The 13,474-nt window shown below is 43.5% G+C and overlaps 1 protein-coding gene across 1 annotated transcript in view; it reads right to left on the reverse strand.

Annotated features, from left to right (window-relative positions):
• The window catches only part of LOC129825625 (protein eva-1 homolog C-like), a 51,372-nt gene that overhangs the window by 12,658 nt on the left and 25,240 nt on the right, over nt 1-13,474 (reverse strand). Inside the window, exons 3-4 of the mRNA XM_055885835.1 lie at nt 8,042-8,165; nt 6,527-6,679 (exon numbers count right to left, since the gene is read on the reverse strand). Coding sequence (XP_055741810.1) covers nt 6,527-6,679; nt 8,042-8,165 — 277 coding nt within the window. The remainder of the gene's footprint in view (nt 1-6,526; nt 6,680-8,041; nt 8,166-13,474) is intronic.

The following is a 13,474-nucleotide window of genomic DNA, read 5'->3' on the forward strand; positions in this document are numbered from 1 at the left end:
TGAGACCGGTCTTAAGAAAGGCATTGTGCTGAAAACGTCGACATTAAACCATTCTAAATCACATTGTTTTAGTTTTTTGGTTGGTACCACTACAAAATGGCCTCTGCTGCTAAGATGCCTAATCATGCTCTGTATAAAGACGAGTGTGTGTGTGCGTGTGTAAGTTGAAGTGACGGGTGCTTGACGGGTGCTTGCCAGTATGTCCACGCGTGTGTTGTAGTGACATTCATCTCAGTAGCACATGACTATAAAAACACTATGATGTGTGGGATAGGCCCATAACTCCTCTCACACAGAAGCAGGTATAAAGATGATGTCTCTGTGTGTATATATATATATACACTACCATTCAAAAGTTTGGACACACCTACTCATTCAAGGGTTTTTCTTTATTTGAACAATTTTTTACATTCTCAAATAATAGTGAAGACATCAAAACTATGAAATAACAACAGAAAGTGTTAAACAAATCAGAAGATATTTGAGACTCTTCAAAGTAGCCACCCTTTGCCTTGATGACGGCTTTGCACACTCTTGGCATTCTCTCAACCAGCTTCATGAGGTAGTCACCAGGAATGCATTTCAATTAACAGGTGCGCCTTGTTAAAGGTTCATTTGTGGAATTTCTTTCCTTCTTAATGCGTTTGAGCCAATCAGTTCTGTTGTGACAAGGTAGGGGTGGTATTCAGAAGATATGTCACCAGCAAATCACATCTCCTCCTCCAAGCTTCATGGTGGGAACCACTCATGCAGAGATCATCCGTTCACCTACTTTGCATCTCACAAGACACGGCGGTTGGAACTAAAAATCTCAAATTTGGACTCATCAGACCAAAGGACAGATTACCACTAGTCTAATAATCGTGTTTCTTGGCCCAAGCAAGTCTCTTCTTCTTATTGGTGTCCTTTGGTAGTGGTGTCTTTGCAGCAATTCGACCATGAAGGCCTGATTCACGCAGTCTCATCTGAACAGTTGATGTTTAGATGTGTCTGTTACTTGAACTCTGTGAAGCATTTATTTAGGCTGCAATCTGAGATGCAGTTAACTCTAATGAACGTATCTTCTGCAGCAGAGGTAACTCTGGGTCTTCCTTTCACGTAGCAGTCCTCATGAGAGTCAGTTTCATTATAGCATTTGATGGCTTTTGCGACGGCACTTTAAAAGTTCTTGCCATTTTCCGAATTGAGTGACTTTCATGTCTTAAAGTAATGATGGACTGTCATTTCTCTTTACTTATTTGAGCTGTTCTTGCCATAATATGGACTTGGTCTTTTACCAAATAGGGCTATCTTCTGTGTACCACCCCTACCTTGTCACAGAAGTAAATATATTCCACAAATTAACTTTTAACAAGATACATCTGTTAATAGAAATGCATTCCAGGTGACTACCTCATGAAGCTGGTTGAGAGAATGCAAAGAGTGTGCAAAGCTGTCATCAAGGCAAAGGGTGGCTACTTTGAAAAATCTCAAATATACCGTTTTTTGGTTACTCCATGATTCCATATGTGCTATTTCATAGTTTTGAGGTCTTCACTATTATTCTACAATGTAGAAAATAGTAAAAATAAAGAAAAACCTTTGAATGAGTGGGTGTGTCCAAACTTTTGACTGGTACTGTATAAAAATATTAACATTCTGTAGGCCTACGTCTAAAACCGTGAGTACACTGGCTCGCACACGCATGTGTGCATTGGTACAAACGCGCGCGCCTGTAAACTGTACACACCTGTAAGCTGATATTAGATTATCTGTTGAGTCAGAGGGGATGGGTATGGAAACGATCATGTGACGCCTAAACACAATGTGTGTGTGTGTGTGTGTGTGTGTGTGTGTGTGTGTGTGTGTGTGTGTGTGTGTGTGTGTGTGTGTGTGTGTGTCACAGCCACTGAATGTCCCTCCTGTGTCATTTCCTGGCATTCAAGCGATTCGTCACTTCTGCACAAGGTCTCCGACTCTATCTGTTATTATAGAGACAACCAGAGTAGAGTCAAACACACACTGACTGTTTCAGTACAGAAAGAACACATAACATAGTTCCTGTATGTTCTAATTAAGTTAATACTCAAATCATCATGGCCTCCCGGGTGGCGCAGTGGTCTAGGGCACTGCATCGCAGCGCTAGCTGTGCCACCAGAGACTCTGGGAAGAAGCAGTGCGGCTTGGTTGGGTTGTGTTTCGGAGGACGCATGGCTTTCGACCTTCGTCTCTCCCGAGCCCGTACGGGAGTTGTAGCGATGAGACAAGATAGTAACTACTAACAATTGGATACCATGAAATTGGGGAGAAAAGGGGGGGTAAAAAAAAAAATGAATTGTCATGAATTGCATTTTAATTCATTTACTGAGTTGACTGAATTGTAAACAGAATTGACTGCAACCCTGCTATCAAACTGGCTTTCTCTTGGTATTCGATAGATCTTCATTTGTCTAGCCAAAGTTACATTGAGGACAATTTAGATGTCAGGGGGTGTGTGTGATGCTAATGGTTCAGATGACAGAGTCCTGAACTTGGCCCTGTCCCCGTCGCTTTGAAGATTCTTCAGATACCACCGCCACCCCCTCCTCCTCCAAATAAGGGGAGCGCACAGATCACAGGGCATGTGTGTGTGTGTGTGTGTGTGTGTGTTGGAAAGCTATTCTGGAATAAAATCCTTCCTGCTCTTCACTGTACTCCCTATGTACACACGGCAACACACACACACACACACACACCTGAGCAGGATTCCCTTCTCTGATTTCTCCATTAGTGAATGTTGGGTTAATGTTGGCACACACATACACACACACACACCTGAGCAGGATTCCCTTCTCTGATTTCTCCATTAGTGAATGTTGGGTTAATGTTGGCACACACATACACACACACACACCTGAGCAGGATTCCCTTCTCTGATTTCTCCATTAGTGAATGTTGGGTTAATGTTGGCATACACATACACACACACACACACACCTGAGCAGGATTCCCTTCTCTGATTTCTCCATTAGTGAATGTTGGGTTAATGTTGGCACACACATACACACACACACACCTGAGCAGGATTCCCTTCTCTGATTTCTCCATTAGTGAATGTTGGGCTAATCATACACATACACACACACACACACAATTTCAAATTGACCTCATTACAGAAGAAGAACAAATGTTTCCTGTAGATACCTTCCAGGCTCTATTTTACACCACATTTTAAGACCAACCTAGAAAACTCAAGCACACACAGACAGTCTCTCCCAGACACACACATTTGTCGTAATATTCCACGGAAGGGAAAAGCAATTAAAGATCATTAACACTGTCTGTGTGGCCTGTCACTCAAGCACCCTCACTTCCTCTGCATGGTGACATGGAAGCCACATCAAAGACAAGACGACACGGGGGATCAAGTAAGTGAACAGTTTGTGGGGCAGTTGGGGGGGGGGGGGAGAGAGGGAAAGTACCAATGTCAGGGAGAATATGAGACAGAAAGGAATTGAGGGAGAGATTTCCGTCATATAAAAGACCACAGATCTGTGCAAAATGTTCTGTTTACCCTCCCTACAACGGCCATTGTTGAGAAGGTTTCAAATGAACAAACTCTTACAGATTATGAGGTTCACCACATTTTTTTTTTTTTTGTGCGCTTTTGGATGATGGATGATATGTCACCCTGAGTGTATTAGGCTGTAAAGAGAGGAGTAACGTGAACTAAGTTGTCACGTTCCTGACCTATTGTTCCTTTTTCTTTTATTTATTTAGTTGGTCAGGGCGTGAGTTGGGGTGGGTTGTCTTTGTGTGTTTTGTTTAAGTTTTTTTTTAGTATGTATGGGGTTGTGTTCAGTTTAGGAAAGTCTATGGTGGCCTGATTTGGTTCTCAATCAGAGACAGCTGTCTCTGATTGGGAGCCATATTTAAGGCAGCCATAGGCTTTAGGTGGTTGTGGGTAATTGTCTATGTCTATGTTCTATGTTGCATGTGTGCACTTAGTTCAGGTTTAGCTTCACGATCGTTTGTTTTGTTCATTTTGTAAGCGTTTATTTTTTCCTTCATTAAAAGAAGATATATTTTTCACGCGCTGCGCCTTGGTCCTCTCTCTCTCAGCAAGACGATCGTGACATAAGTCTGACACACACACACACACACACACACACACACACACACACACACACACACACACACACACACACACACACACACACACACACACACACACACACACACTCTTCTGTCTTAATGGTAGTGAAACCGTATGGCCTCTTAAATGTAACTAAATGTAATCTAAAATGTAATCTATGTAATCCCCAAAAGTAATGATTTATCATGAGAGGACGATAAAAAAAGAACTGGTAATGCTGCATACTCCAAGAAAGGTTAACATCTCACCTTTCTGGTAAAAATAGTTATAATTTGCTGAGGTGTAGTCACTTTTGAGAACATAAGCTCAAGTACACAGTACAGATATGATAAAAATATGAAATATTTCCTATTCAACAAAACATTATGAATAAGGCTTGAAATAACTTTTTTTCCCTTTCTAAATATAATATATTCCATTTATAAAACAACAAATTATAATATTTCACATTCCTTCCACCTTCCTAACTGTAAAATATTTATTTGTATATTTAGTGTTTGAGAAAACATGCATATTTTGTAAAGGTCACTCTTGATCAAAATGTCTGCCCCCATGTCTCACAGAGCTAGAACTCAGAGCTAGAACTTGACCTTCTGAACTTGTTAGTGAGTCGCCTTTCATCTCATATGAATGTATTCATCTTAAAATCTGTTCATTATTTTTTGATTACTGGCTATAAATCGATCTCTAAACGTGCTACATCGACAGAAACCACTATCTAACGCTGCATTACGATTAGGGTTGAATGGCGGGTACACGGTTACCGAGATTTACCACCCAAAACCCCTCCCTTTTCCAGGGATAAATAACTGCGAGAAACCGGTAAAATTATAAGAAATGATTTATATGAACAGCATGGCATGAAAGGGAACTGTTCAATTCTATGCGATCAACGCTCAGGGTGGGGACAGTTCACAATGCATGTAGACCTATCATCTCATCATGGTAACTTTTTTTTGCTTGTGACAGGTAGGCCTACATTTGCTACAGTAATATTAAGAACGAATGTGGATGTAATTTACCCATCTCCATCTGGCTTTTCGGAGTTCGCCTTGTTTTTTTAATTGTAAGGATTAAACTCATTTTAATTGGAGCAGCAGAGTTTTAAAACAGCCTATCCCTAAATTAGAGTTGCTTTAAATCAGTGCACGCTCGAGCACACTCACAGTCTTTCTCTCCATCAACTCCATTCAAATTGCATCCAAAATAGATCATCCTGTTCTAGATTGATATTTAGCCCTATACAGTACCTTCGGAAAGTATTCAGACCCCTTGACTTTTTCCACATTTTGTTACGTTACAGCCTTATTCGAAAATGGATTAAATAAAGACATTTCCTCAGCAATCTACACACAATACCCCATAATGACAAAGCGAAAATAGGTTCTTCGACATTTTTGCTAATTTGAAAAATAAGTCAAACTGAAATACCTTATTTACATAAGTACTCAGACCTTTTGCTATGAGACTCGAAATTGAGCTCAGGTGCAAATTGGAAGAAGTTTGGAACCACCATGTCTCCTCCTAGAGCTGGCTGCCCGGCCAAACTGAGCAATCGGGGGAGAAGGGCCTTGGTCAGGGAGGTGACCAAGAACCCAATGGTCACTCTGACAGAGCTCTAGAGTTCCTCTGTGGAGATGGGAGAACCTTCCAGAAGGTCAACCATCTCTGCAGCCCTCCACCAATCAGGCCTATTTGGTAGAGTGGCCTGACAGTGCTTGAGAGGATCTGCAGAGAAGAATGGTAGCGTCATACCCAAGAAGACTCAAGGCTGTAATCGCTGCCAAAGGTGCTTTCACAAAGTTCTGAGTAAAGGGTCTGACTACTTATGTAAATGTGATATTTCCCTTGTGTTTTTTGGCACGTTTTTTGGCGCTGTACAAGTGACCGGTCGGGAGTGGACCTAGGCTACTCAGAGCAGTGTGAAAGTGATGCTGAAATAGTTGACCACACGCGGGTAGGCTGTTGCTTCAAATCCTGTTATAACAATTGGATGACTTTGGGTGTTCCAGTAAGCAACACTTTGTTGCCTTCACTAGCCTACTTCATTCTCAAAATAACTCCAGCACAGTGAAGAGAAAGGAGCCTTAAATAATTCAACAATAAAGCGATTGAACCCGCCAGGTATGTTGACTCAGCCTGTCGGAGGTGGAGTGCCAGAGCTCACCGGTGTGCCTGGCATGGTTTGTGACTCCATCTCGCTCCTCGCCCTCTTCAACACGCCATTCTCCGCCTGACTCTCCGAGTACGAGTGACTCTCCGCCAAAAACGCCTGGCTCCGGACCAATGCATCATATACCCCAAGTTTAGGACCCAGGAGAAACTCTAGGTCCTAGTTACAAAGATGCTTTAGGTCCAGAGTTCAAGTGGGCAGGGAAAACTCCAGGTTCTATACATGGGTGATGGTCTTACCTACGGACGACGCCCTCCTGTGGTGGGTAGGACACTCCAGGGTACCCTGCTGGGTTCGACCGAACATGGCCGAGTAGACGGTGATCTGCATTCCCTGTTTACAGGTCAGCTTCATTCTCTCCTCCTCGCACGCCACCTTACTCTTATACTCATCTGGTTTAGAAGATGGGGTGAGAGAGAGAGAGACCTTAGTGTTATTGTACACGCACACGCACACACACACACACACACACACACACACACACACACACACACACACACACACACACACACACACACACACACACACACACACACACACACACACACACTTTAACCCTTTTTGTCAGTCTCAGGCTTACTCTGAAGTTTGACTTTATATTTTCCATGTGAGTGTGCAAATGCACAAATGCACATATTCAAGCGTGTGTGTTTTTCATACTTCTTTCCATTCATCCCTTTCCAAGCGCCCTTAGCCTTTTCTCAATCCTTCTGTACTACAACACTGAAATCTCCATCCCAACTTTCAACCTCTCTCCCCATCCATCTTTCCTCCCCTCCCTCTTTCTTTCCTTCTCACAGTGGAGTGTATAATTCCAGGCAGACCCAGAATAACAGTGAAGTAATCCCACCACCCAGAGTGTTGTAGTAACTAAGGTAGTGTGCCAAATGACACCCTATTCCCTATGTAATGCAATATTTTACATACTAGCCCTATGAGCCCTGGTCAAAAGTAGTGCCCTATTGTTTCTAGGGAATAGGGTACCATTTGGGACACAGCTTTAAGTCCATTCATGTCATTCCTGAGGTGTGGTACGGTCACTCGCACTCACTCCACTGACCCCTCCCCTACCCTGACCCTGAACCAATCAACAGCTCTTTTGTCCTGTCACTGAACCAAGAACTTCTGGCGAGAGAGAAATGTCTCAGTGTGACCTAAGTGGGATTTTAGTGAGGCGTAACAAGAAGGTGTCACTTCCTCTGAAACGGAAAGGGAGAAAGAGACAGCTGGGTTTGCATTCAATACATACGTATTAGTATTCTCAGTATTTTCTCCTTCCCTCTTGCTCTCTCTCTCTCTCCCTCTTTGTGTATGTGTGTGTGTCTCTCTCTCTCTCTCTCTCTCTCTCTCTGTGTCCCTCTCTACTCTCTCTTTCATTCCCTGTCACCTTCTTCTCCGTTGCATTCCTGTTCTACTCCCCCCATGTCCATAGTTTTGATATCATGGTTGATCGAGGTACTTTGGGTATTGAGCTCTGTCACGGGTCACTGTCACTGGACTCTGTGTGTGGAATACCTGTGCATGGCGAAACATAGTCCACATTGTGAAGGCTCCCGCTTCCGTTTCTGCTCATTTAGTATGAATGGGATTCAAACCGTATATATATTGTCACCTGGGTTTTCTGTGTGCGTGCGTGCAGGTCTCTCTGAGTGTGTCAGAGAGAGAGAGCTAGACAGACAGACAGTTGAAGGAGGAGTATAAACTATAAAGAGACGTTGGGGGGGGGGGGGGGGGGGGGGTGATGAGGGACTTACTAGGCCTGCATTTGTACCACACGATGAGGTGTTTGCTGCTGCTGGGGCATGGGTCCATCCCAAAGAGACGACTGTTGACAAGGACCTTACAGCTCCTCCTGTCCTGGCACTCATCCAACATTTTCTATGAGAGAGGGAGAGATTGAGGTAGGGAGGGAGGAAGGGAGAGAGAGGAAGAGGGAGAGAGAGCGATGAGCAAGCGTCGGTGAGATTGGCGGCACACAAACCTAAAACCACTTCAAAACACCCTAGCGTCCCCTTAGCTACACTCCAGTCACTTCCATGTATCAGATTTCACAGTCGTACACCTTTCCTTCTTTTTCTTGTTTTGACACCAGCTGAGTAACATTCTAGAATCTACCACATTCCACAGCAAGGAATTGAGGAATTCCCCCCCTTCCTCCCTCTCCCCAAATTCCCTGGAAGTTTATTGAAAAATAACAAAAAAGGCAGGAGCTCAGTCATTTCCCCCCCCAGAACGCATCACACTGTCGACACGGGCCACCCTTATGCTGGGAGGTGCCCATTTATGATTGACCACAGAGTGTGGCACTGGGAGTTGTGATGGGTAGGTCGGGGCCCACCAACCGGGCAAAGCTAGCACTTGAGCAGCGAGTTCCACTAAAACAAACAGAGACGTATAGAAGACAACCTCCCAGTGTTCTTCCGGTGTGTGCTGCCAGACCGTAAATCTCAAGCACGGTTGCACGCTGACGTGTATGTCATGTGATCGCGCTTCATTAAGGAGACACAATGGCCAGGGATGTGATGATATTAGAAAAGGTACAGCAGCTCGTGTCGTCATACCCCCCAAAATGAACATAGTGGTAAAAAAACAGCGTGTGACATCATGTCTTCATAGCGTTTTATGTCTGCGCTGTTGAAACGGGGATTACAAGGATTCAAGCTAGCTGCTTTATTGAGGAAAAGTTAGGGGAACATTCTAGAACGTCAAACAAAAACACACACAGAACATGGTTACTATGTTCTCAGAACATCCCATATTAATGTTCGAGACACGTTTCATGGGAACGTTGCAAGAACGTTCACGTGTCCAGTTTTCTGAGGGTCAGGAGAATATTCCATCAACATCCCACTAAAGATACACAGAACACGGTTGCCATGTTCTCAGAACATAATGAATGAAAAGTTTCGCTTAACACCTCAAGCCTAGTTACCGTTGCCGAGCCAATCAAGGCCCTGATTGGCGAACCACTGATCCATTCATAGCTCTTTGACTGTTGGCAAGGTTAGGGACACTCACACAAACAGTGTGTAACTGTTTTCATCTTACATATTTGACAGACTTTGACATACATGGTTACATCGTGCATGTGTGTTCATACAGTATTTATTGTCCTCGCCGGGGATTTGAACGATACTCCCATCTTCCTGCTACTCCACCATGTCCGTGTCATCTATCGATTAATCTGACTATTCTCATCATGGATTTGATTTGATTTACTTATTTCAGCAATTTAAGGGCTTTCGGTATAGTTGTCTAGTGTTGGTGGGGCATGTTAACCTGTTTTAAAACACTCCTAAATCACTATGATCGATACAAGTTGTTCTTGAGTGTACTTTTAACAGAGCTGAGATTTATTTGCAATCACCCTATTTTTTACAGCCTTCCACCTATCCAGTTGTTTCAGATCTACACTAGTGCCTAGGGAGGAAGGGGTAGGGTTTATTCTGGACAGAGCCTAACTATACTGGTCCATTAAGCACATGTTCTAGAGATATCCCTTATCGTTTTCATCTATCCAGTTGTTTCAGATCTACACTAGTGTCTAGGGAGGAAGTGGTAGGGTTTATTCTGGACAGAACCTAACTATACTGGTCCAATAAGCACATGTCCTAGAGATATCCCTTATTGTTTCCATCTATCCAGTTGTTTCAGATCTACACTAGTGTCTAGGGAGGAAGGGGTAGGGTTTATTCTGGACAGAGCCTAACTATACTGGTCCAATAAGCACATGTCCTAGAGATATCCCTTATCGTTTCCACCTATCCAGTTGTTTCAGATCTACACTAGTGTCTAGGGAGGAAGGGGTAGTGTTTATTCTGGACAGAGCCTAACTATACTGGTCCAATAAGCACATGTCCTAGAGATATCCCTTATTGGGACAGTGGTTAGGGAGTTCATCATTGCTGCTGGAGGCCTTTGTTCAAGACACGCTAGGGCAGTCCCCCTACTCTGATATTCTTAGCAAAATATGTTAATGGAATTATTTGGCAACAGTTACAACACACCTATCTGATCTAATTAAAATGAGTTTCTCATTGAAATATAGGAATCTGTAGGATTTCCCCTAGAGCACAAATTATGAGTTGTGTTGTGTTGTAATGATATTCTATTGCTAAGAATGTGAGAGTAGGGTGACTCCCCGAGCGGGTTTCGAAGCCAGGCCACCAGCACCAAAGACGTACGCCCTAACCACTGTCCCAATAAGGGATTCTTTAGGGCATGTGCTTATTGGGCCAGAAGAGTTAGGCCCTGTCCAGAAAAACCCTAACCTCTCCTCCCTAGGAACTTACTGAAACAAGTTGATAGGTGTAAGCAATAGGGTGAATGCAGTTTGAAGTCAATCTCAGCTCTGTTAAAAGTACACTCAAGAAAACTATTTCATTGATCATAGTGATTCAGGAGCGCTTTAAAAACAAGTTAACATGCCTCACCAACATCAGACAACTATACTGAAAGCCCAATGATGAGAAAAGTCAGATTAAACGATACCTGACATGAACATGTTGGTGTGGCGGGAAGATCTGAGTATTGTGAACCAAGAGGTTGTGCGTTCAAATCCCAGGTGAGGACATGTTGAATAATAATTACTGTATAAATGAACGTGCCAAATATGTAAGTAAAACACACTATGTTAAAGCACTGTGTGTGAGGATATCTCTAACCTTGCCTACAGACATAGAGCTATGACTGGATGAGTGGTTCACCAATCAGGGCCTGGATTAGCTTGACAACAGAAGCAAAGTGTGATGACATTTTCTTTCTGGGGGGAAGTTTCTTAGCGACCATCAGCTGACGTCCTGACAATTGATACACAGAAATGTTCCTGCAACGTTCCCATGAACGTGTCTAGAACATTCATATCTTATGTTCTGAGAACATGGCAACCGTGTTCTGTGTATGTTTGGTAGGACGGAATATTCTCCTCCCTCAGAAAACTGGACACATGAACGTTCTTGCAATGTTCGCATGAAGTGTGTCTAGAACATTACTATTGGATATTCTGAGAACAAATCAACATTTGCTTTATTAGATCAAGCATTTTTTATTTTTTATTAAATTGTTTGCTAGTAAGTGGCTGAATTAATAAGGTGATGGGGCATCATATTTTGTTAGCTTTCTGCCGTGTTTGAGAAGTCAAAGCCCTTTGGATGAGTTATCTGTAGGATATCTTGATTTCCTTGCGTTTTTTTCTACTCTCCGTTATCAGTCCGTCTGCTCCTCCCCCATCTTCTCCGAGCAGAGCAGGAAGACTCCACACAGACACACCGTGCACACATGCTGCTCCAGAGCCAGGACTGTTCTTCCTTCAGACAAGCACGCATCCAAACGTTGTTCATTTGCACAATGTCTCTTGTTCACATTTGCTTGTAAATATCCAAACTCCTAAAAAATGACATTCGGTAGCCCCTACCTATATATGTATACATTTATGAGCTGGATTGTCTGTCTTTACAATGATTTTATTTTCCGTTTGTGTTCATTGGCATATTTACCTAACAGGCTCCACGGAAACTCGCTATTAATTGCATTCTGGTAATAGATGCCCAATGGGCTTTTTTGTTGTTGACACACCCCCTTGTGTACTAAACCGGTAATACCGTTAATCCCAAGATAAGAAAAGGACGGTATGACAATATGAAAATCTGGATATCGCCCAACCCTAATGACAACCGTCTTCTGGTAGATGAAAAGGCTTTCTCAAAAATCTTCTCAATTAAACGCTTACTACAAAGTTTATTTATTTTATTTTACCGTTATTTTACCAGGTAAGTTGACTGAGAACACGTTCTCATTTGCAGCAACGACCTGAGGAATAGTTACAGGGGAGAGGAGAGGGATGAATGAGCCAATTGTAAACTGGGGATTATTAGGTGACCATGATGGTTTGAGGGCCAGATTGGGAATTTAGCCAGGACACCGGGGTTAACACCCCTACTCTTACGATAAGTGCCATGGGATCTTTAATGACCTCAGAGAGTCAGGACACTCGTTTAACGTCCCATCCGAAAGACGGCACCCTATACAGGGCAGTGTCCCCAATCACTGCCCTGGGGCATTGGGATATTTTTTTTTTTGACCCGAGGAAAGAGTGCCTCCTACTGGCCCTCCAACACCACTTCCAGCAGCATCTGGTCTCCCATCCAGGGACTGACCAGGACCAACCCTGCTTAGCTTCAGAAGCAAGCCAGCAGTGGTATGCAGGGTGGTATGCTGCTGGCAAGTAGCCTATGCTTACCTGCAGTTGTGATGCATCTACCTCTCTCAAAGAGTGCAATGTGTGAAGTCAGAACATCTGCTGTCTCAGCCACTGCCTGTCACCAAGGGAGTACCCCAAGGCTCGATCCTAGGTCCCATGCTCTTCTCAATTTCCATCAACAACATAGCTCAGCTGAGTCTTATACTCAGCTGGCCCCTTCCCAGATTTTTGTGTTAAACACTCTACAACAAAGCTTTCTGAATGTCCAACAAGCTTTATGCCCTTAACCTTGTTCTGAACACCTCTACAAAAGGTCACGTGGCCCCTGCCTCCTCCACCGTTGAGCCTACTATCTCCAAGGGTTTAGAGTTTGAGGTAGTCACCTCATACAAGTACTGGAAGTATGGCTTGATGGTACACTGTCCTTTTCTCAGCACATTTCAAAGCTGCAGACTAAGGTTAAATCTAGACTTGGTATCGTAATTGCTCCTCTTTCACCCCAGCTGCCAAACTAACCCTGATTCAGATGACCATCCTATCCATGCTATATTACGGAGACGTAATTTATAGATCAGCAGGTACGGGTGCTCTCGAGCGGCTAGATGGTATTTACCATTCGGCCATCAAATTTGCCACCAATGCTCTTTATAGGACACATCACTGCACTCCATACTCCTGTTTAAACTGTCCGTCTCTGTATACCTGGCGCAAGACCCACTGGTTGATGCTTATTTATAAATCCCTCTCAGGCCTCACTCCCCACCTATCTGTGATATCTACTGCAGCCCTCATCCTCCACATACAACAACCGTTCTGCCAGTCACACTCTGTTAAATGTCCCCAAAGTACACACATCCCTGGGTCACTCCGCTTTTCAGTTCGCTGCAGCTAGTGACTGGAACGAGCTACGAAAAACACTCAAACTGGACCGTTTTATCTCCATCTCTACATTCAAAGACTCAATCATGGACTCACTTACCGACACTTG

Source organism: Salvelinus fontinalis, chromosome 27 (genome assembly GCF_029448725.1).
Source record: "Salvelinus fontinalis isolate EN_2023a chromosome 27, ASM2944872v1, whole genome shotgun sequence".
Lineage (NCBI taxonomy): Eukaryota > Metazoa > Chordata > Actinopteri > Salmoniformes > Salmonidae > Salvelinus > Salvelinus fontinalis.